At 55.3% G+C, this 24,591-nt stretch overlaps 1 protein-coding gene across 1 annotated transcript; it reads right to left on the minus strand.

Annotated features, from left to right (window-relative positions):
* Window positions 1-10,323: 10,323 nt before the first annotated feature.
* On the minus strand, window positions 10,324-22,711 carry LOC149860385 (cytochrome P450 2G1-like). The gene is made up of 9 exons (XM_090054870.1): window positions 22,532-22,711; window positions 20,387-20,549; window positions 15,700-15,849; window positions 15,059-15,219; window positions 13,818-13,994; window positions 13,432-13,573; window positions 12,715-12,902; window positions 12,149-12,290; window positions 10,324-10,941 (listed from the first exon to the last, which is right to left on the minus strand). Exons 1-9 carry the CDS (start codon window positions 22,709-22,711, stop codon window positions 10,670-10,672), a joined length of 1,575 nt encoding a protein of 524 aa, XP_089910996.1. The 3' UTR covers window positions 10,324-10,669.
* Window positions 22,712-24,591: the final 1,880 nt, after the last annotated feature.

Raw genomic sequence — 24,591 nt, forward strand, 5'->3', positions numbered from 1 at the left:
AGCTGCTGGGAAGAGATGGCCTCCACCTCTCTCCCCTGGGGAGGAGGCTCTTCTCAGCCGGGCTGGCTGACCCGCTCCACCGGGCTTTAAACTAAGCTCATTGGGGGACGGGGGGACTACCGCCACTGCTGGCCCGCTGAATGGCCCTTGCAAAGCCAGCAGACCAAGGCACTTAAGGGAGCCCATGTCTGCCCCAGCCCTGGCACAATCTGTGGGCAAGGCAGCAGCCCCCAAAGGGTCACTTGCCTGCCTGTACACTAATGCCAGGAACTAAACTCAAATAATTATGATGTCATAGGGATAACGGAGACCTGCTGGGACTCCACCCGCGACTGGGCGACAGGGGCAGACGGCTATACCCTGTACAGGAGGGATCGAGGGGACGAAAGGGGCGGGGGTGTAGCCCTCTATGTTAAGGAAAGCTCCGCGTCCCTGTGAGCTGACATTGGTGCCCAGGGTGGACGGCTGGAGACCCTCCGGGTTAAAATCCGTGGGGAACACAGTGCAGGGGACATGATGGTGGGAATCTACTACAGACCCCCCACCCAGAGTCAAGAGCTTGACCAGGAGTTCGCCCGGGAGTTGGCTGAGGCCGCACGCTCCCGGTACGTGGTTGTGGTGGGTGACTGCCCAGGCATCTCGTGGAAGGAGCGCTCGGCCACATCCGAGCGGTCGCAAAACTTCCTCTCGTGCGTGGGTGACCTCTACCTGACTCAGGACGTCTACAGGCGGATGAGAGGCAAAGCACTGCTCGACCTGGTAGCGGCAATCGGGGACGACCTAATCAGCGACCTAACGGTCGAGGGAAGCTGGGGGACGGCAACCACGAGCTGATCACCTTCACCATCCGCCGTAAGGCTGGCAAGTCGGTCAGTAATACAGAAGTCCTCGGCTTTAGGAAAGCCGACTTTGACAAGCTCAGGAGGCTCATCAGGGAGGCCCTAAAGGGCCACAGCCCAAAGGGGAGGGGAGTTCAGGACGAGTGGTTGCTCCTCAAGGGAGTGATCCTGGATGCGCAAGCAAAGTCCATCCCGTCTCGGAGGAAAGGCAGCAAGAGGAAACACGCCCAGGAAAAAGCAAACTTGCTAAATGGGTACTTTGCTCGGTTTTTCACCAGTCCCATGGGACGGCCCTGCCCATTCCGGGACAGGGCGGTCCGGGTGAGGGAGATCCCCTGCCCTCCATCAACGCTGACCTCGTGAAGGAACACCTTGAGAGCCTGGACACCTTCATGTCAGCTGGCTCTGATGGGTTACACCCCAGGGTACTCAGGGAGCTGGCGAGCGTGATAGCCCAGCCCCTGGCACGGGTCTCCGAGAGCTCCTGGCGCTCTGGTGTAGTGCCCGAAGACTGGAAGAAGGCCAATGTGGTGCCGATCTTCAAGAAAGGGAGGAGAGTGGATCTGGCTGACTACAGGCCCATCAGCCTGACCTCTATCCAGGGGAAGGTCTTGGGAAAGATTATCAAAGAGGCCATCCTTAACGGACTGGCCGATGCCAACATCCTGAGGGATAGCCAGCATGGGTTTGTTGCGGGTAGGTCTTGCTTGACCAATCTCATTTCTTTTTACCACCAGGTGACCTATCACCTGAACAAGGGAGAAGAGATTGATGTCATATATCTTGATTTTAAAAAAGCCTTCCATCTGGTATCCCATGATCACCTCTTCACAAAACTGGCCAATTGTGGCCTTGGGTCCACCATGATCCACTGGCTGGGGAAGTGGCTCCATGGTTGGACCCAGAGGGCGGTGGTTGACAGAAGTCAATTGTCGTGGCGCCCTGTGACCAGCGGGGTCCCCCAAGGCTCTGTCCTTGGGCCAACACTATTCAACATCTTCATTAATGATGTGGACATTGGAGTCAGGAGTGGACTGGCCAAGTTCGCTGATGACACCAAACTTTGGGGCAAAGCATCCACACCTGAGGACAGGCGGGTGATCCAGGCTGACCTGGACAGGCTCAGGAAATGGGCAGATGAGAACCTGATGGTGTTCAACACCGAAAAATGCAAGGTGCTCTGCCTTGGGAGGAAAAACCTGCAGCACCCTTATAGGCTCGGCAGTGCTACGTTGGCTAGCACTATGGACGAGAGGGACTTGGGGGTCATGGTTGACCACAAGATGAACATGAGCCTGCAATGCGATGCTGCGGCTAGTAAAGCGACCAAAACGCTGGCTTGCATCCATAGATGCTTCTCAAGTATATCCCGGGACGTCATTCTCCCCTTGTACTCGGCCTTGGGGAGGCCGCAGCTGGAGTACTGCGTCCAGTTTTGGGCTCCACAATTCAAAAAGGACATGGAGAAGCTTGAGAGAGTCCAGAGGAGAGCCACGCGCATGATCAGAGGTCAGGAAAACGGATCTTACGACGACAGGCTGAGAGCCATGGGGCTCTTTAGCCTGGAAAAGCGCAGGTGATCTGATGGCCACGTATAAGTTTCTCAGGGGTGACCACCAGGATCTGGGGGAACGTCTGCTCACCAGAGCGCCCCAAGGGATGACGAGGTCGAACGGTCACAAACTCCTGCAAGACCGTTTCAGGCTGGACATAAGGAAGAATTTCTTTCCTGTCCGAGCCCCCAAGGTCTGGAGCAGCCTGCCGCGGGGGGTGCTTCAGGCACCTACCTTGACCGCCTGCAAGAGACATTTGGATATTTATCTTGCTGGGATCCTATGACCCCTGCTGACTTCCTGCCCCTGGGGCAGGGGGCTGCACTCTGATCCTCCGAGGTCCCTTCCAGCCCTGATGTCTATGAATCTATGAGACTCCGGCTTCATTCAAAGGTATCGATCCTTGGTGTTACGGCAGCACCTAGGAGTGGCAGCTGTGCTGGGTCCCTATTGTGCCAGCCCCTGTTCGGAGCAGCGATAGCCCTGGGCCCAGGCTCTGACCACTGGAAGGGGTAGAGGAAAGGGTGGAAGGCCGGAGCCCGCTGTTGTCCTTGTGCAGAGCTAGGGAGCTAAGGTCAAGGCCCTGTCGTCATAGCCTTGGATAAACGAGCCAAGCCCATGAGCAGTCTTGTTTCTGGCAGGGAGCAGAGGGGCCACGCCTGATGGATGCTAGTCCTGCGTACCAGGAAAGGATGCGATTGGCAGCCTCCTTCCTGGAGTCTTTCCAGGAGCAGGTTATTAGTGTGCCCTGCCAAGATATGCATCTGGGCCCGGTGGGAAGATCCCAGTCAGCCGGAGCACACGACGTGGTGTGTAGGCTTGGCTGCCACTTGGGGCCGATGCTCCCAGACAGCTGCAAATAGAGGTCGTGGGCTGTGCTGCTGAGCTGCTTTCATCTGGTCCCTCCCTTTTCTGCCAGATCAAAACAATTCTTCAAGGGCAGAAGCCCGCAAAGTCTCAGCCGTTCGGGCTGGGACCATGTTGCAGACTGCTGGGGCTAGCGCCGAGGGCCCTGCAGCCAATGTAATTTCTTGTAAAATTGCTATAATCTTTGATTCGTCAAAAATAAGCAGTCAATTGACTGGTCCACTGAATATATTGAACTGGTCAATTGACTGACTGAGTGACCCTAGGTGGAGCATGGTCAGTTGAACGTGCCTAGCACTGCTGCGTGGCCTTCCCCGTGCTTGCGTGGGGGTGTTGTTGAGCTGAAAGAGGGGCAGGTTGAGATGCCAGTGGACCACCCGCTTCTCCAGCAACTAGGGATTTTTGCCCACATTGGGAAAATATCTGTCGGGGGAAGAAATATGGTGGTGCCTCCCCTCACCCCCTGCTCTGGGAATGCCGACCGCGCAAAGTATACGACCGTGGCTCTTCTGGCTATTGGCCCCCGTTCAGGTGAGCCCTTGAGCACGTACATCACTCGATGTCTGTCTTGCGCTGCCCGATTTCAGCGGCGCTGCCTGCATTGCGAACTGTGCCTTTCTCCACCATAATCTCAGTGTCAGGGCAGGGCAAGGCTCAGAGAGGGTAACCTTAGCGGGGCTGAGGAGAGGGCGTTTTAGAGAGTCTCAACTCCTCTAGAAATGTTGGTGGAGCTCCGTTCTGCAAAAGTTCGTTTTGCCTCTGCTGCAGGTTCGGAGTAAAATGGCAGACTTGTGGGCAGGGAGCCTGGACTCCTGGCTGCAGGGGGGGAGAGGGGCATCGTGGTAAAAGCAAGGGGAAATGGGCTGTGTTTGGGATGCAGGAATCCAGCCTGAGGAAGGGCAGTGGCAAGGGCCGGGAGCCCAGACCCCCAAGACCCTTCCCAGTTGTCCCAGTGACCCTTGTGGGGCTTCAGGCACAACAGTTCTCCTCTCTGCACCTCAGTCTTCTCCCCCATGACATAGGGGCCAAGTTCCTGACCCAGCTGCCCAGGGAAATGGACATGTCCCAGAGGCAAGAAGTGGAAGATTTCCCAGTTAGGCTAACACGAGCACCTGGATCCACGGGAGGAACGTTACTCACCGCCATCAGTGGCTCGAGCACCCCTGACCTCCAAGACTGCCACAAAAAGACCACATGGTGCAGAAGCGTTGGCACTGGGGGGAGTTTCCTCCTTCGGTGCCACCGTTCCCACTCCCACTGGAAAGCCAGGGCTGAGACGCAGACCGCCAGGAAGAGAGTCACGGCTGCTTCAAGCACCATTGCGCTGAAACCACGGGGAGACGGAGCAAGGCTGGCAGGCAGCCGACCTGCTTGATTGCATGCATCAGACACTGAAGGATGAAATTATATAGCCTACCTGGTAGGCAGCAACCTAGAATTAGAAAATTGCATGCCATTCGTCCACCGAGAACACGTGGTGCACGAGCTTGTCACCTGGGTTGCTTCTGGTGATTTCATCAGACCTTGAATCGAAGGTGCTCCGCCATCACTGTCCCCTGCCCTGCTCTATGTCGATCTGCCCAAACCTCTGACTCGTGCGGGATGGGGCGCTGCTGAGGCGCAAGCCTTCCTGAAGGCGGGCGTGCTTTGTGGCAGGACCCAGCGGCCAGCCCCGCAGATCTGTGGCATTGCCTGGCGTGAAACGTGGAGCCTAGTTCTGGATCCTCTCCAGGCTGGTGTCGATGCTCCGCCTGGCTAGATAATCAGGCCCCAGACCGAAAGCAGCGCTTTTGGGTGTAGTCTGGAATTGCTCAGCTGGCCTGTACCCGGACCAGCCCCGGCGCGTAGATCGCCGTGGCGGCTTACCCAGGGATGACGTCTCCTGGAGAGAAGCTCTTTTGATTCGACTCTAGGAATTTAGATCAAGGCCCTGCATTGGCTCATTCGTGGAGGGTTCACGTGTGGAGAGACTGATTTGGTCGTCTCCTCTAGCTCCTGATGCTGCCTCGAAGGACTCAGAAGATTGAAGCAGGACTTTCCTCTACAAAAACCAGAAAAATGTGATTCGGTGCGTCTGTGCGTGCCTTCGCTCCCCCTGAATCGCTGTCGAGCCTCTAGGCCACGTTCGTTCCTACCCTCCCAACACTGCCCATGCCAGCTGAACCGTGCCACGTTTGTCGTGAATGGAGCTGCTGTGCAAATCGGGCGGCCCGGAGAACCTCCTGTTGTTCGCGGTGCTCATCCCCGGGTCGACGGCAGCGCCCAGACGCGGCGGCTGAGCGGGAGCTCCGTTGCACCAGCCCCCGTACCGAGCTAAGAGGCTGCACTGGCCGCAGGATCTGACCATCGAGAGGCATAGGGCACTGGATGGAGCATGCCTCCCCAGGACCAGCTCCGTTTGCTGCAGTGGGACCCAGGAGCGCTCTCAGCCCCTGGTTGGCAGAACCCTGATGCACAAGTTTAACCGGGTAAATGAGCCAAACCCATGAGCTTGCTGGGAACAAAGACGCCCACACCACACCAGTGTTAGGCTTGCGTGCCAGGAAAACACGCAGCTGGCTTCCTTGGTGTCAGCCTCCCTCCTGCTGGAGCCTGTCCAGGAGCGGGTTATTGGTGTGCCCTGCAAAGATACCCATCAGGGCATGGCTGGAAAATCCCAAGCAGCTCAAAAACACGGCATGACGTATGAGCCTGGCTGTCCCTTGGGGTGGGTGCACCCAGGAAGCTGTAACACAGGTTGTGGGCTCTGCTGCTTCCCGCGATCCTGTCTCAATTCCTCTTTTTTTTTTTTTTTTTTTTTTGCAGACCCAAATTATTTTCACAAGCGGCTGCATACAAGCATTGCCACACCTAGGTGTTTGGGCCCTTGCCCCGAGAGTGAGGTTCAGAGAGGCACCGCAGTGAATGAGAGGAGCTGGGTGCCTCCGAAGAGGGGCTGCCTGGAGCCAGTGGGAAAAGGATGGGGGAGTCTGCATTTCCACCACCTGGAAGGCTTAGGTGTTCTTCCTTTTGGATCCGGAGCACCCAGAGGAGAGACCCAAGTCCCCTCGAGAACGCGGGCACCCTACGGAGCACAGCTTTTGAGCTCGGCGCTTGGCGGCGGTGCCCGAAAGCCGCGCCGTTAGGGCACCTGTCCAGGGTTCGGGCAGGAGAGCTCTTTCCGAGTCTCAAGATGTACTCGAATGTACATCTCGCACTCCCTGGGCTACAGTCGGGGCCATGTGGGTTCTCCCCCACTGCCAGGAGAAGTGGCCACGGGCAGAAGGAGAGCAAACTGAAGGGAGCCTGATTCTGCAGTCCGGTGAGGAGGGTGCCCCCGTGGAAGGGGCGGGGGGGGACTCCTGCAGGGTTGTACCCGTGACTGCCCAGCGTCCGACGCAGAAACCATCCTAGGAGCTGGTCTTGCGGGTATGTGAATGTCCCCACTGACTTCCATCAAAGGTGCAGCTCTGTGGCTAGCCGAGCATCCTTAGGGCTTCTGGATGCTGTTCCCAGCTCTGGCGGGGAGGAAGCTGGTTGTCACCGAGAACGTATGAAGTGCCGTCTACTGGGCCAGACCCTAGGCAGCAGAGAGCCAGAGGGTGGGCCTGAGCAAGGTCCCCCCCGTTCGTCTCTCCTTTGCAGTCTCCAGAGTCGAGGACCGTCCAACGCGAAGGCTGTGCCCCTCCCTCCCCCGCTCAATAGCTCCTGCTGCCCCTTTAAAAGTAAGCATCGGATCAGTTTTTAATCTGGTTAAACTCTCATCTTGCGGCAAGGAGTCTGGCCTTTATTTACGTGCTGCATGGAAAAACTTCCTCGTGTTTGTGTTAAATGTAGTGTCAGCTTGAGTTTAGTTTTACGTGCCCTAGTTAAAGAGGAAGAGCCCGGTATGCCAGTGAGAGCAGGCAGGCTTTCCGTGAAGCTTGGGATTTCAGCCAAGTTTTTTCTTTGGAGATGGGAGATACTGGAAGATGGGAGTGCTGAGCATACCACATCAATGGCTGCAGCTCTTATGGCTACTGGCCCCAATTCAGGTAAAGCCGTAAGCATGTATGTAACAGTGTCTGATTTCTGTAGCGGTGCAGCGTGGTGCGGTGCTCCCTGTGCCGTGATGCTGCCTTGACCTGGGGCCTTTCCCAGCTGTAATCTTGGAGTCAGGGTGGTGCAGGCTTTGTGGAGGTAGCATCGGTAGGCTTGTGGAGAGAGCAATCTGGAGTCTCTTTAAATTGCTTCCGGCAACGGGAGCTCCGGGCAGAGCACACACGTGTGCAAGTTCTTCCTGATGCTGCCGGGGGCCAGCGCTGCTCACTACTGCTGCTGGCCGTTGGAGGGGTCTAGTGGCTAAAGCAAAGGGAAGCGAGTCAGGACATTTGGGCTCTCAGTCTAACTGCAGAAAAGGCAGTGGCCCCACGGTAAGCGCTGGGAGGCCCAACCCTAAGACTCTTCCAAGTTCTTCCTTTGCCTCTCCTGGGGTCTGGCTGTTCTCCTGGCACTTCAGTTTTCTCCTCCATAAAGTAGGGGCCAGGTTCTCTTGCAGGCCCTTGGGGAGCTGGGGCAGGATCAGGTCAGACCAGGACTCGGGTAGAGAATATGACTTGCCTTCACCACCAGCTTGAGCTGTCCTCAGCTGCAGAAAGTAGCCCAGTGTTTGCAGAGGTATTGGCCCTGGGGGAAGCTCGCTCCTTTGCTGCCTTTTCCATGCCTGGAGAATAATCGGGCACGAAAAGCAGGTTGCAAGGAAGAGAGTCGCTGCTTCTCCAAGCTCCATTTCCCAAACCACAGGGCAGCAGAGGGCGAAGCAAACAGGTGGCTGATCCGAGTCGAATACTGCTTGCTTGTGTATGTGTGTAAACATATCCGTCCGTCCATCCATCCATGTTTATGTGTATATATGTGTGAGTGTGTACATACATGTGTACATACGTGTGTGTGTGTGTATTTACACATACACACACTCTGCTAGGTAGGCAGCAACTCAAAATTAAAAAGTGTCAGGGAACTCAGCTGGTACAGCCATGAGGCAAAGTCATTTTTAGCTCCTGGGTTGCTCTGGGTAATCTTAGCTCAGATCAGTCACTTTGGCATCACCATTTGCATCTACTTTCTCTTTATCTGTGCAACCTTCTGGCTTGTATTAGACTCTACGCTCCTGCTCAGGGACAGGTCTGCCTAACAGCAGGCATGCTTCCTAGCAGGCCCCTAGCACTAACCCCCTAGATCTGTGTTGCTGTTACTTTGAAATAAACATGGACCTAATCCTGAACTCTGGTCTGGTCTGGTCAAGTCAAGTCGGTCCTGAGGTTGCTGCGACCATTGGGGCACCTTTAGATGCTGTAACCATCCTCCGTATGAGGTCAGTTGGGTTGCTTTGCGTCGCTGGCGATTCTTCAGGCAACGTTACTTGGTGGCGCCCATCTCCTCTCCAAGTATGGACAGCTGTTGGCTGACAGGAAGCTCATCTGTCCTTTGGCAGGTCTTGCTTTTAGTGCTGCTGGGTTTCCACACACCCTGCTCACCCAGGCTCGCCCAGGTAGGGGTTTAGTTGCTGACAACCGGACCGTGGAACAGACTGTACTGCTTTACATGGTACCAGACAGCAAACCAAGAAAGACCTGGCCTGGCAGGATGGCGTATGGAGCTATTCAGGGGGGCTGCCACATGTGTGGATGCTCTAAAAGTGTCTTGTTTGGGTGTAACTTGGAATTCAAATGCAGGGAATTACTCCAGAAAGCCCTAATGCAGCGAATTCGCATAGCATCTTATCCCGGGATAACTTCTCCCTGCAGGCACGTTCTGTGATTCAACTCGGGGATTTTGGAGCAGGTCACTGAATGGGCTCATTAAGAGGTCAAGATCAGGAGAGGCCTTCATGGTCGTCTCCTCCGTTGGCAGATGCGGCACAAGGCAGCGCGCGCCCAGGACTTCCTGCATTGCAGCTGCACCTGGCTGGACTGTGACCGGCTTAGCTCTGCCCTTGGGTTGGAGAAACACCGAGGGAATCGCAGGCTCATTTCAGGCACGCTGCTAGACTGGGAAGAACTGAAACTGGACAAGACAATGCCCAGCGGCAAGGGTTAAGGTATCTCTGCTCAGACTAGGCCTCCTGCACTGAATAAGGCTGTCATGGTCTTCAGGAGGGCTTGGGTACTTCTTGCTTGTTGAAAACTGCAGACACACCTGTCTTCCCATACCGGTGCTGACTCCGACCCCAAGGGGAGGGTTGGGATCTCCATTTCTTGGTATCTCCAAATCCAGACTGGAATTTTTTTCAGGAAATCCTTTTCATAGTTTCATAGTTTCTAGGGTTGGAAGGGACCTGAGCAGATACTTCCTGCCCTTTGGGCGGGGGGCTGGACTCGATGATCTCTCGAGGTCCCTTCCAGCCCTGATGTCTATGAAATCTATGAAATCATCTAGTCCGACCCCTGCCATGGCAGGAAAGAGTACTGGGGTCAAACGACCCCAGCAAGATGTTCATCTAACCTCCTCTTAAACACCCCCAGGGTAGGAGCCTGCACCACTTCTCTTGGGAGTGGGTTCCAGACCCTAGCCGCCCGGACCATGAACTGTGACGCAGTCTTTCCAGCACAAGAAACAGAGCCCAGGAGTTGTAACCTCCAAGCCTCCAGCTGAGCTATCAGACGGTCCGCCAGCGCTCTCCAGCCTTTCTGGGCCCGGGGCAGCAAAGCTGGGCAAGGAGCATTTTGAAAGAAGAAACAAAGCTGTTCATCACGCGGCATCCCACTGTTTGCCTTGTGAGTAGGCCCGTGTCCTGTTTCAGGGTCAAGGTTTCATCGGATGGGAGAATGTGGATCCTTCTTCACAAGGCCAGCACCCCTGGCCTCACCTGCTAATGACGGAGAGTTCGCCTGGTGTTTAGGGTTGAAAGGATGAGAGAGATGAGGCCAAAACTGCCAGAAGACCTAGTGCTTCCATGGTCTCCGGTCCGCAAATGAAATCCCTGAGCTGGGGATCGATTTAATACCCGTAAGGATGTAAGCCCCAGCTGCCTCCAGCCTATCTCCCAAACACAGAGAGAGGATCCATTGCTGTTCAGTCAGCGAGGGGTTTATTGCCAGAAGCATCTGTGAAATTTAGGAAAAGACAAATCCCAGAGGAGATAAAAGCCCAAGGGCAGGAGCAGGAATTTCGTGGCAAGTCCCAGCCCTCTGCTCCGGCCAGGACACCACAGTCCCTCCTGCGGCCAGAAAACAACCCAGGAGTCCTGCTGCAGGCCCGGTGCTTCGGTCACAAAACCAAGTGTAGACGTGGTCACGAGCTTACCTGCCTTCTGCACCGTACGCGGCTTGCTGCTATTTTTGCTATGCAAAGATATTCAAAAGAAGCTTGGAAAACACCGTGGGTACAATGGCCAGAAAGTGGTAGAATCGGCTCCTGAAGATGAGGTTGGATGCAACGGGCCTTCTTCAGTCACCCGTGCCTCGCTGTCGTGGGTTCATCCTTTCCTTCATCTTGTTCCGCTGGCTGCCATGGCTCTCCTACGGTGTTCTCCAGCCCTCCTTCCCTTGGGATGGCGTAGAGCTCATAGTCAGGAGGTGCGTTTAAAAACCCACTTGCTTTTGGGGTAAGGTCGATCTCCCGAGGAAGTTCTGGCCATTTCAGGGTGAAGCGCTGCAGGATGGTGGTTAGGATCAGGAAGAGCTCCATGAGGGCCAGGCTCTTTCCCAGACACACCCTCTTGCCTGCAGAAAGAAACAGAGCTGATGGCATAAATAGAAAGAACATGTAGTGTCCTAGGATTAACGAGTAATACCTGTTTGAGCTTTGAATCTGCAAAGTCCTGTGGCTACTTATGAATGGAAGGGTGGTTTCTAGGCACGCCCGGGTCCCACATTGTCTTGTAAACTCTTAAACCTTCTCTCTACAGAGCTCACTGCAGTCGCATCAGTAGCAGAATAGGCAAGTGGCCAAGTCTGGTGACGACACTAAATTTATTTGTGGTGGTAGAAACCAAAGCAGACTGCAAAGAGCTACAAACCATCTTGGAAAATTGAGCAAATGGCCAGCAAATAGCAGACGAATTTCATGGTTGGTAAGTGCAAGCTGATGCACACAGGTGAGGGGAGGGAAATGACTCAAAACAGCTATGTAATGATGAGCTGCCTGTTAGCTGTTGCCATGCAGGAGCGAGCTCTTAGTGAACCATTTGCGGTGACCCCAAAATCATCAGCCCAGTGTCCAGCACCACTAGAAAAAAAGCAAGTAAAGTGTTGGGAAGAGCTAAGGAAGGAATTGTCAGCGAAGCAGAAATCAGCCTTGTGCATGCAGTATTCCAGGAGTGGCCTCCCCACCTCAAAGGGATACCGAGACACTAGACGAGGTACAGAGAAAAGCAATGAGGATGATGTGTGAGGACGGGTGTCCGTATGAGGACGGAATAACGAGGCTAGATTTTCTCAGATTAGACTGAAGAATGGTTTTCCTGATATTCATTCGATTTCCTACTTGACTTTGGTGTTCAGATCTGGGACCCCAGGTGTCCAGAGCTGAAATTTGTGCTGTAACCATATCTTGTGGTTATATTGGTAAGGGCTAAAATAAAACATATGTTCGCGAAAGAGAGGGGAAAATGGGATACAACTCCCTACTTTTACGAATTCAGACAAACTAGCTAAGGAGACCCAAATGAGGCCTCCCCGGGAGTAAATCACTCCATGGTTGGCTGGAAAGGGCTCCCCGTTGAGCCCCCGCGGAGCAGTGACCTGAGGAGGATCCCTAGCCTGGCCCTTCCACAGCAAGAGCCTGGAAGCGAGGCGCTAGGAGCCCCGCGGGGTCTGCACGAGATGGGATCTGGACCGCTCAGAAGCATAATGAGAGTTAATGCAGACCCACTGACGGTGCCGTGAAGGGAGAGCTTCTGGTCTCTCGAGTCGGGACCGTTTCCCCTACCTGAGGAAAATGGTAGGAAGGCGTCGTTCTTCTTGAAGCGGCCTTCTTCATCCAAGAAATGCCCGGGATGGAAGCTTTCTGGATCCTTGAAGTATTTGGGGTCCCAGAGAGCTGCGCCCAATACAGGGAAGACATCTGTACCCTGAAGGAGAAGGATGGGAACAAAGCAGTGTGGGGAGCTTGCTGGAGCTTCCAGCAGCAGAGACACCCGTCTGCGGCTGGCACTTGTGGAGGAAGAGCTCCACCTGGAGTCGAGGACTTCCCAACGACCTCTGGCTGAGCAGGTGTTAATTCTCCTCCTTCCGGCTACTGTTAGAAAAGCCGTGAAAGCTTTTGAGAGGCGAGGGAGAGAGGCAGGCTCCTCCCTTGCCATCGTTCTGGGAGGCCACCGAGCACGTTATAACAGTGGATGCCTCCATACGTTCAGTCTAATCCAGTCTACCAGACCTCCTAGTCCCTGCTGCCGCCTGTTGAAGGCGGATCAGGCTCCGACCCCGGAGCGCCAGGCTGTCGGGGGCATTGTAAGGCACGAATGGAAAATTCCAGGTAAACCCTCGAGGCTGCACCTTGGGGAGAAGGTGCCCCTGGAAGTGGGTGTCACAGGTCACTTTGTGTGGCACCCCCAAGGGGACGATGTTAGCGAATCTCTGGATCTCGTGGATCACGGCGTTGGTGTACGGCATCCGGCCGCGGTCGTTCATGGCTGGGCTGTGGGTCCGCCCGATGACGCGGTCGATCTCCTCCTGCACCTTCTCTGCAGAGACGAGATCCAAAGAGGGTGGGCTTGGACCAGAGCCCACTGCCCGGACGCCACCAGCATCCCCAGCTCTCCTTGTTGCACCTTAATTTTAGGCGGCTCCTGGAGCTCTTAACTCCTGTATCTTTAAGTGGCTTAAAGTGCTCGTTATGCAGCTCAAAGCTACGCCACTCCAGGGCAGGATTGTCTTTGATCCGTGCAACCTAGCTCCTGTTCTACATAAGCCTGCCGCTCCCCGCAGGCGCTCAAGTTGCAGATGATCAGCTTCGTGCTAGCCTGCAGTCACAAGATTTGTGTGGCTCAGCGTAATGTGCAACAAGGCAGTTAAAACTCTCCCTCACTTACCTGGGGCTTCTGCCCCCAGAGGTGCCCGCTTTCGTTCCCCCTTCCCTATCTCTGTCCGACTCCTCGAGGGGGGCTTCTGTCTCCGGTTCCCAGGTGACCATGTGATGACCCAGTTGGCAATTAGTCTCTCAAGACCACATTACCCACATCTAAGCTAGTTTTAGTTTCACATTCACATTACCTTGTATTTCTGGATATTTCACCAAGAGCAGGAATCCGTATCTCAAGGTGGAGCTCGTTGTCTCCGTCCCAGCAAAAAATAACTGTATTGTCGTCTCCACCAGGTTCCTGGTGCCGAATTCACTCCGCGGGTTTTGCTTTTCCTTGCAGGGAGGAAATAAGAAAGAAGAACTTGTGGCAAAGAACAGCAGCACGGCATCACGTGTGAAATTGGGTTTGGCCTCTGGCCAGAGAAGTCCTTTGCCCTCCCAGCTGTGATGGACGGTGGAAGAGAGACTTTGGGTCTGCTCGTGCCCATATCTCTACCGCTCAGAGCTGTGGACGAAGTGCCTGTGGAAAGCACTGTGGACCTCTCGGACGCGTCGCATCGTGACAGTCCCTTCTTACCTCCTCCATTTTGATGAGGAAGAAGTCTATGAAGTCCCGAGGGCAGCTGGGATCCAACGTCTGCTGGTTTATCCTCAACCTCTCGGTGATGAAATCATGCAGTGCCTTGTAGTGGCCAACGATCCGGTGATGTGGGCCAGGGATGCACCACATGATGCTTGGAAACATCTCGTAGAGCTGGGGGTGGGCAGGAGGGGAAATGGCTCAGAGGGCTGAGACCCGTGAATGTCACTGTTTCCTAAGCATGACCTGCGGTGTCACAAACCAGGGTGGCCTGGTTTATAAAATCAGAGAAAACTGGGGTTGGAAGGGACTTGGGAGGTCGCATTTAGTCCAACCTCCTGCTCAAGCAGGACCAGCCCCAACTACATCATCCCAGGCAAAGTTTGTCAAGCCGGGCCTTAAAAACCTCCAAGGATGGAGACTCCTCCACCTCTCTGGGTAACCCATTCCAGTGCTTTACTACTCTTGTAGTGAGAGAGTTTGTCCTAATATCCAGCCTCAACTTCCCTAGCTGCAGCCTGCGCCCATTGCTCCTTGTCCTGCCATCTGCCCCCACTGAGACCAGCCCAGCTCCAGCCTCTTGCAGCCCCCCGGCAGGGAGGCGAAGGCTGCTATTCAATCCCCCTCGGTCTTCTCTTCTCCAGACTAAATCAGCCCAGTTCCCTCAGCTTCTCCTTTGTTTGCGACTTGAGCTCGGAAACCACTCTCAAAATTCCCAGCCTTCTCCATCCTCCTCTGTCTCGGATCCCAGCCCAGGGCATGGTCTCTGCCTTGGACGCTTCAACTCTGGACCCTGGGGGGAGTTTCTCCCCCCAGTCTTGGCTGCTGCCCTGACTCGGACACTTGCTGTAGCCATCACCTAAAACCCGGCTGTTACAAGCGTGTGCTATTTACTCCTGGAAGATGGGTGCTCAGCTCCCTGATGCTGCCCTAATGGCATCTGCACAGGTAGGAAAGGGGGCCCAAACTCATTGACTTTGCAGGGAGTGGGTAAAGCCTCCCTGCGAAGGCAGCACTTGGAAAGTTTAAGGACCCAGAGGGGTCCTCCTGGCCCTGTGACGGTGGAGAGAAGCACTCGAGTCGCCTTGAACCTTGAAGGTCCGAGCCTAAGTTTTTGGTTATCCACAATGTGGCCAGAGTCCTAGAAACTATGAAACGGGGCCCATTTACCCCACTTGCACACAGGGGAGCATGTCGCAGAGCCCCTGCCCTCCTCCTGCCCCAGAGACATCTCCTACCATGGTCCAAATGCTGCTCAATTCCAGGAACGTGTCATTAATGATGCCCATCAAGTGCAGGAACTTCTGGTCCTCGTAGTCGAAGCGGTTCCCGAAGACGATGGAGCAGATGACGTTAGAGATTGCGTGGCTTACCACGAGCCTGGGGTCAAAGGGAGATCCTGCTTTGTGGAGACAGCAGAGTCAATGATCAGACGGTGACCAGCTTCCTTACGGTTTTGGGAACTGCAGCTGCTGCGCTGCAGGGTGGGCAGGGGGTGGAAATGCATGGCCGCACTGCGCGAAATTTAGTTACGGGGAGGACCAGGACCCAAAGCACGGGGCCAGGTTGTGACTCAAAGCATCAGATGAGCAAGCAGCTCATCAAGGAATACGGCCCTGGAGCGTAGGCTAGTTGGTCTGTAGTTTCAGGAAAAAGCTGTCCCTTAAAGGAGAACTCCCCTTTTCTCTTACACCGTTGGTGACGGGAGCTGCTGGGTTCTGAGGATTTGAGAGGCCTTTCTTGAGCTCCTTCAAAGACTGACTGACTTTTCTTGCTGATGTCCATTGACCAACCAGAAATGGACCAGAACTGCCTAAGTTCACACCTGAAGCAGAGAAGTTTGGAAGGTGTTTCGTATAGCAGTACAGTACATGCCAACCTTTAGTCTTCCTGATCTCCTCCACCAGGTACTGGGCCTCCTCCTGGATCCGCTCCTCAATGTTTCTTTTCCCCGCCCCAAAATTCCTCAGGGTTGAAGTGGAGAATCGCCGGAGCTGCTTCCACCGGTCCCCGTTGGCCATGACAACACCTGGGTACAGGGAGACATATGGAGAATGAAGCGGGCAATGGGTGATGTGATGCCCAGAGCAGTGGAGCAGAATTTAAAGATGAATCGATGCCTTTCTGAAGTGGATCTGAGAGATTAGGAAACAACTTCTTGCTCTGAAGCTGGGAATTTGTTATATAAACTATCACTTGGTGATTGTTCGAGCAGGTAAGAACAGTTGTCCACTTACATCACTGTCTGCAAGTGGAAGGCAATGAAAATGGTTTGGGGGCTGCGTCACGTGGCTGGTGAGGAGGGGCTGAGGCAACTGGGCTGGTTGAGTCTGGAGAAGAGGAGACCGAGGGGGACTGAACAGCAGCCGTCACCTCCCTGCGGGGGGGCTGAACAAGGCCAGAGCTGGACTGTCCTCAGTGGGGGCAGACGACAGAACCATGTTCAATGGGCTCAGGCTGCAGCGAAGAAAGTTGAGGTTAGATATTTGGAAGAACTTTTTTACTAGGAGAGTGGTGAAGCACTGCACCAGGTTACCCAGGGGTGTGGTGGAGTCTCCATCCTTGGTGGTTTTTAAAGCAAAGCCTTGGCTGGGATGATGTAGTTGGGGCTGGTCCTGCTTGGACCAGGGGGTTGGACTAGAGGTGACCTTCTGTGGTCCCTTCAACCCTCATTTTCTATGATTTTATAGGCCCAACCCCACTATGTTCTGTAGTTATTGAAACCCACTTAATATTTCCTTGGAAGTGCAAGAACTGTTTTCTTGCTTATTCACCCTGTGGCACAAGTTGCAGTGAATTGGCTGGGTTCTGCCATTGCCACCTCTTTTTCTAGCCTCTCCCAAAGTGAGCGAAGGGAAGCCCTCTATCCCCAAAGTGGGACAAAGGGAGCTTTCTTTGTCATAGTTTCTAGGGTCGGAAGGGACCTGAGCAGATCATCTAGTCCGACCCCCCGCCATGGCAGGAAAGGGTACTGGGGTCAAATGACCCCAGCAAGATGTGCATCTAACCTCCTCTTAAACACCCCCAGGGTAGGGGCCTGCACCACTTCCCTTGGAAGTCGGTCCCAGACCCTAGCCGCCCTGACCGTGAAGTCGCGCCTCCTGATACCTAACCTAAACCTGCCCTCTGCCAGCTTGTGATCGTTATTCCTGGTCACTCCTGGCGGTGCTCGGGGGAACAGGGACTCCCCCAATGCCTGCTGGTCCCCCCTGACTAGTTTGTAAATGGCCACTAGACCCCCCTCAGCCTTCTCCTGTGGAGACTGAACAGGTTCAGGTCCCGTCGCCTCTCCTCCCCTGACCATGCGAGTGGCCTCCTCTGCACCCTCGCCATGCTGTCCACATCCCTCCTGAAGTGCGGCGCCCAAAATTGGACGCAGTACTCCAGCTGCGGCCTGACCAGTGCCGCACAGAGGGGGAGGATCACCCCCCTGGACCTGCTCGAGATGCATCTGTGGATGCAGGACAAGGTGCGGTTGGCCGTCCTGACCGCGTCCCCACACTGCTGGCCTGTGTTCATCTTGGAGTCAGTGAAGACTCTGAGATCCTTTTCTGCCTCTGCCCTGCCGAGAAGGGAGTTCCCCAGCCTGTAGGTATGGTGCCGGTTCTTCCTCCCCAGGTGCAGCACCTTGCACTAGTCAGTGTTGAATCCCATCCTGCTCTCATCCGCCCGCCCCTGTAACCTGTCTAGGTCCAATGGCAGCCTATTTCTCCCTTCTAGCGTGCCCACGTCCCCCCACATCTTAGTGTTATCAGCAAATTTGAGCAGGTGCTTGTCACCCCCTCGTCCAAGTCGCTGATGAAGATGTTGAACAGTGCGGGCCCAAGGACCGAGCCCTGGGGGACCACACTGCCCATGTCCCTCCGGGTCGAACATGACCCATCCACCACCGCTCTCTGGGCACGGCCCTCCCGCCAGTTGGCGACACATCTGACTGTGCGGGGGTCGACACCACAGCCCCCAGTTTCTTAATGAGAACGGGGTGAGAGACAGTGTCGAAGGCCTCCCGAAAGTCCAGGAAGACGATGTCCCCTGCTACCCCTGCATCCAAGGACTGGGTGACCTGGTCATAGAAGGCACCAGGTTGGTCTGACAGGACCTGCCACTGATGAACCCGTGTGGGTCGCCCCTAAGAATAATCTCCCTCCCGGCCCCTCGGGGACATTTGCCAGGATAACTCTCTCAAAAAGCTTGCCCAGGACCGAGGTAAGACTAACTGGCCTATAGTTCCTGGGTCCTCCTTCCTCCCCTTTTTGAAGATGGGGACCACGTTGGCCTCTTCCAGGCCTCCGGCCCCACCCCAGAGCCCCACGGGTGCTCGTACAGCCGTGCCGGGGGCCCGCAATGACCGCAGCCAATTCCCTCAGCTCTCGGGGGTGGAGATCGTCCGGACCGGCTGATTTGAACACGTCCTGTCCCTCCAGATGCTCCCCGCCTAGATCCGCCCGGGCCTGGGTGCGCCTCCCCGGGGGCCTGAGGGGGGCTGGCGGGGGGGTGGCTGTTCCAGTCCCTACTTAGGAAAATGGAGGCAAAGAAGTCATTAAACACGTCGGCTTTGTCGTCTGGTGTGACGGCCAGATTCCCTAGCGTGTCCTGCAGGGCCCCACGTTACCCGGGACCTTCTTTTTGCCCCCTGTGCATTTAAAAAAGGACTTCTTGTTGTCCTGGATCCGGGTCACTCGACCCAGTCCCTTCTCCGCCTTGGCCTTCCTGACCCCCGAGCAACCGCAGTGTAGTCCTCCCTGGGGATGTCCCCTTCCCTGCCATCAGGTGTGCGCCTCCCTTTTAGCCAGGAGACACTCCCAGATGCTTTGCTGAGCCGTGGGGGCTTGTGTGCCCTCCTGCCCCCTTTGATCCACTCTCCCTGGACACCCGGCTCCCCACCCCCCGGGACCTCAGTGCTTCCCCGACTATTCCCCTTAGCTCGTTGAAGTCGCCCTCCTGAAGTCCAGGGCTGCTGCCTTGCTGCCGGCCTTTGCCACCTTGCACTGGATGGTGAATCCCAGCGGGCGATGATCGCTGTCGCCCAGGGGGTCGAGCCCCCGCAGCCCCCGCACCAGGTCGTCCCCCGTGGCCAGCGCCAGGTCCAACAAGGCGTCCGCCCGGCGGGGCTGTGCCCCTCCTGGGTTCGATGGAGGTCCTGCATTCGGGCTAGGGCCCTACGTGAGCGGTCAGACCTGGCTGCCTGCTCCTCCCAGCAGATGTCTGGAAAGTCTAGGTCAGCCATGATGACCACGTCCTTGGACCTAACGACCTCCGTGAGCTGACGTGAGAACTCCTGGTCGAGCTCTTTCCCTTGGTTGGGGGGTCTGTAGTTGACCCCCACCGTTAAGTCTCTTTCTGCCCTGTACTCTAACCCAAGACACCTCAGAGTGCCCTTCCTGTGACTCTTTGCTAATTGACGAGGATGGGTATTCCTCCTTGATGTAGAGCGTCACGCCCCCGCCTCTCCTCCCTGTCCTGTCCCTCCTGTACAGCCCGTGGCCCTTGACGTTCACCGCCCCGTCGTGCGTTGAGTCCCACCACATTTCAGTGAGCCCCGCTATGTGCGGGGTGGTGTCAGTTAGCAAGAGGGTGAGTTCCTCCTGCTTGTTGCCCATACTAACTGGGGCCATGACATGAAGAGAGGGTGCAGCTGTCTCTTCTCAGGGGCATTATGGTTCTTGGAAAGCTAAACACAAGCGTAACTAGCATTCAGATCAGGCAATGGCAATCCAAAGACATACTCAAGAGTCACGCCTGGGAGATAGGCGTAGGCCAGGCCTCGGGAACGCCGAGCTCCTGTTTAGGTCTTCTGGCAGCTCAGGTCCACAATTCTCCATGTTCCACAGTTTTACAACCTTATTATGCAATTAATAATGACATGCTTCCATCTACAACCTGGTTGGGTTTACGTTAATGAAAGGGATTGTTCGTGAAGACCTCCTCCTCCTCCTTGGCTAAGCGACGCATTTATGATTAATACCTAACGAGTGTTTTACTAGGATGGCCTCGGGTGTTATCAGTTAGATGCATCTTGGCAATGAGTGCAATTCGGTATGGTAATGGGTTTCTATTGCTTTGTTTGCGTGGATCTGCAGTCTGGCCTTACAAGCCTGTTGCTGTGCAAGATTACCCAAAGTTTGTTGTAACCTGGATGGACTACGTATACAGATGGGGCACTTGTGCCATCGTCTCTAATGTGTTCCTCGCAGCGAGCGGTGGAGTCTGGATGGGAATTGAGGAGGATCTTCCAGCTTTGACTTCTACAGCTGCTTCCTGGGGGTGTGCATGTGCGTGTTTGGGGGGGGGGCATGGCTTTACGAAGCCTAGCTCAACACATCTTGGGCCTAGATTTTTTTTTTGGAGGTGCTGAGCAACCACCATTCTTGTTCAGGGCCTGGCTGCTCAGCCCTTGTGTGTATCAGGCCCAGGAGGTCTCATTTTGAAGACCCCAAAGTCAGTTGCCACTTGGGACATCCTGGGTCACTGTTTCCAAGCTGCCTTGATTCCAGGGTTGGCCGAGAGGCTGGGGTCCCGGTATGATTTAATAGTGGCGGCAGGGCCTAGTCCTTGCTTGCACTCACCATAACCATAGAAGAGCTTGTTCAGTGAGGTCACTGCTCCTCGGCCACTGAACTCCGTGGCTTGATCTACCAGGGCTTCCTTCAAGGCCTCACAGCTGCAGATGAACACGACCTGTCGTGGGCCCAGGTGCAGCGTGAACACAGGGCCGTACCGCGCTCTCATCTGCATTTGGAGTCAGTGAAAATAGCAAGGAAGAAGGGTCAGGAGCTGCCGTCATCAGCAAGGTGCAATTAACCCACAGCCTCAAGGTAAATGGTGTGATAAGCAAGTCAAAGGGCCCGGATAGCAACAGGCTGAGCAAGACGATTTTCTTGTGCACTGCTGACTGTCAGCAGGTGTACGCCATGGAGAAGTATTGGACATTGGCCTCCAATTGTTTTGCCAGCCTGTGCGCTGCAAATGTTTCAGTCTCTTGCAAGAGCGTAAAGGACAGGTCCTGACTAAGATGCGAGACAGCGAGTCCGCAGCGGTGAGCTGCCTGGCATGCCTTCACTTCTGTTGCTCCAGACCACCCACGAACCCATCCCACAGGATTGGCAAGGAAGCGGCAGGAGTCGGCCCTGTAGTCGGGGGTTGCAGCCCCTGCGTTGGCCTGGGTCTTGGCGCTTCGTCATGACCAAGACTCGCCCAGAGACTGGAGTCGCAGCCTTGGGCAGGGGTGGGTGACACGGAGCACAGCTGCTGCCTTCCTACCAGGCCTTCAAATGCCCGAGCGGTTTCCTGGGTGGCCTGGCCAGCAGAGATCGAGTAGGGGCTAGCTGAGCTGTCTGTGGGGATGTTACCCCACCGCGTGAGAGGCCAGGCTCTCATGGGGGTCTTGTCACTGGTGCGGTGACGTGTAAGGGGCGTTGCTTGTGTGCGAGAGGAACTAGATCCAGTGGGCTGGTGCTGATTTATCTTCACTGAATTTACTGTCACCATAAACTGCATTCATTCCTAACCCAATTTCACCATTCATACCAGTGGGTTCAAGGGTCGGCTTATGTCCTGAATGCAGGTAGCAGGCAACTGTTGATCCTTCTGGATCATGGTGTACACACGTGAGGTCACCCAGGCCTTCGATGTGTATGCCTAGGCAGGACTTTTTGGAGGAGTGGAGGCTGCCCAGATTTCTGTTCCCTGAACCACAATGGCAGGTGACCCTGAATGTAGCTGCCGAGCAAATTCGGCTTTACAGAGTGCAGTGTTGTTCGGAGGTGCGTGTCCTCATCGTGATGGCAGTGCCCAGAAATAAGAGGGGACTCGGGGCCCTGTTGCACCAGGCCCTGCACACAGCTGAGAGACCTGGGAATCGAAAGGGATGAGACGGAGCGGAAGGTGCCTGCCCCGTATCAGCATCGTTTGCAGCTGAGACAGAGGGTTGGAGCCCTCATCCAGCACAGCCCTGATGCGTGGGTTTAACTTGACAGGTAAGCCAAACTCGCATGCAGGTTTGTTCCTGGGCAGACGCAACTGTGTCAAAAACTCTACGTGATGGATGTGGTGTTGTCAGTCTGACTGTGACTCACGTAAGCAGGGGATTGGCTATTTACGTAAAAGCATTGCTAATTATAGACCCTTTCCAAAGCAGGTTATTCATCTGAAAGTGGGAAGATCCCAGTTGGAGCATATTATACAGATGGAGGTCAGCTAAAAAACATTACCCCACGAGCACAGTACAATAACACTAATTTGCAGCATATGCATCATGCAGCAGGAAGCCCACAATGCTGTGCAACGTGCAGCTGGGATGGGGCCTGTCGTTATCTAGTTTATACTCTTTCTGCTCTCACAAGTGGCTCCAATGAAGTACAGCAGCACCCAAATACATGGCCCTTTTGCTTGGCGTGGGCAGTCCAGGCTGCCAGGGTCTCCAATAGTGAACGAGGTCAGCTGGATGCCTCCCAAGAGTGACCTGTGGTCCTCCCCGCTGACCAGGGAGCTGCCTAGATCTACCACCTGAACTCCCATCACTCCAGGATCTGGCACCTCTCCTACAGATCTCAAACACCCGGAGGGGAGGCTCCAGACACCCCCTGGCAATGCAAAACACAGCCCCCATACCTCGAGATCAGGGCTGGTACCCAAAAGGTCCTGGGGGACCAAGAGGGCTGGGTTAGCCCTGGCAGCAGGAATTGGGAGGATAGCAGAAGAGCACAACTCACCTTCATCAGCGGCTTCAGCATCCCGCTTGCCCTCAGCTGCAGCAGGTTGCCCAACAGTGGCAAAGGAGTTGGCCCAGGGGGGAGCTTGCTCCTTGACCGCCTTTGTTTCCTCTCCCAGAGGAGGATCAGGCACAAAATACAGGCTGTTAGGAAGAGAGTCGCTGCATCTCCAAGCTCCATAGTGACGCACAATGAGAGTGATGGCAAGAGGCAGCTGCTCTGATATACCTGATGCTTGGGGGTGTGGGTATATATATTGTCCTAGTTAGGCAGGAAGGTTGCATTAAGAAGTCTCAGGACATGCAGCATCACACTTTAATTCCTGATTTGTGAATGATGAGTGCATTTGTGAATGAGAGCATAGGGTGTGCTCTCTTACTGAGGTGGGTGTGAGCAGCAGCAAGACGTGCCTCATTGGGATTGTAGCCAGCTGTAGGCTAACTGCCTGATTGGGGACCAGGCCCCATGTGTCCCCTATAAGCAAGGTCAGCAGTCTGCTGCCAGCATGGAAGTATATATGGGCAGGAGCTGTGGGGAAGGAGGAGGCTCCAGGTCCTGGACACAACTGAAAACATCCACCTTGCTAGGGCGGTGCGGTCTGGTGGGACTGCCCGTGGCGGGTTGTCCCGGGAAAGGCCTTGCCAGTCACCTCCGCAGTGAAAGGCGAGTAGGGGGCACCTTGTAACCCCAGCCCCCGCAGCCTTGTGGGTTGAAGGAGCCCTAAGCCAAGTTGGTAGGGGCAGGGAGTCCTGAGCTGGGTGGGCATGGAGAGGCTCAAGTGCCTGAGAAGCTCAGTGAGGTGGTAGGGTAGTGGCCTGCGGTTCGAGTATCTGAAAGCCCAGCAAAGGGGTAGACAAACAGGAGGGAGAGAAGGCAAGCTGCTAGGCAGTCTGACTGGATGGCCCCTCGACTGGTCAGTGCTGGGACCGGGACCTGAGGGGTCAAAGGGGCCAGCGGCCCGCCGCAAGACCCTGCTAGACAGGGTGAAGAACTGAAACTTGGGAGGCAAGAAGGTCCAAGCCTCCCCTTGAAAGACTATCCAAATTCAAGAGTTAAAATATCTCTGCCTAGATTAGGCCTCCTGCACTGAATGAGGTTGCTGAGGTCTTCAGGAGGGCTGGGTCCTCCTTGCCTGTCGAGGGGTGCGACCACAACTGTCTTGCCACAACGGTGCTAGACTCCCAGCCCCGAGAGAGGAGATGGGCTCTACATTTATTGGGCCCATCTCCGCTCAGTTGATGGGACTCAGTTCAGTGGTAACCAAGTAAACTTGTCCGGCCTCTGTCCCGTAGCAGGTCAGACTGGAAGAGGTGTTGGTCCCTTCTGACCTTGAACTCCTCGGACTGCTTCTTTGCAGAGCGAGGAGCGGATGGAGCCCAGGAGTTCAAACCTGCAACCCCTGTTTGAGTGACTGGACCATCTCCCAGCACTCTCCAGCTTTTGCTGGCCAAGAGCAAGAAGCAAGCTGGGAGCTGAAGCATCCAGCATGAGATTTTCCATCTGCTTCCTTTGTGACTGTGCAGAGGGCAGCAGCTGGTCCCCAGGCCAGAACCCTGCTACCTGGCTTGCTAAATGGCTAGGAAAAGTGTGGAGGGCACCGTCATGGTTATTGTGGGGTATGGGTCCTTCTTCATAAGTCTAGCATCTCTGCCCCTTACCTGCCAATGACAGGGAGCCGGACTGAGGAGATCAGGTACTTGGTGCCCCAGGGGAAGAGATGAGGCCATTAGTGCCGGAAGACTGAGACGACCTAGGTTGGTAAGTGGGATCCCTTGTCTTGGGGATAAAACCAGTGCTTCTGAAAATGAGGCCCCAGCTGGTCTCCCTCCCATAGAGAGGGAATCGAGGCCCATTTTAGGAAGGTTTTCCTGTCAGCACTTGTCAGGCCAGGTCTCCCTTGGTCTGCGACCTGGTACCATGTAAACTAGCCTGTTCCATGGCCGATAACCAAACCGGTGCCTCCACCCGGGCTAGCCTAGTGCGGAGGGTGCTTGGACACCCAGCAGAACCGACAACAAGAACTAGGAAAGTGTGGGTGAGCTCCCCCTGAGCCGATGGCC

This window comes from Crocodylus siamensis, chromosome 6, assembly GCF_052110815.1.
Source record: "Crocodylus siamensis isolate JL-2025a chromosome 6, ASM5211081v1, whole genome shotgun sequence".
Taxonomy (NCBI): domain Eukaryota; kingdom Metazoa; phylum Chordata; order Crocodylia; family Crocodylidae; genus Crocodylus; species Crocodylus siamensis.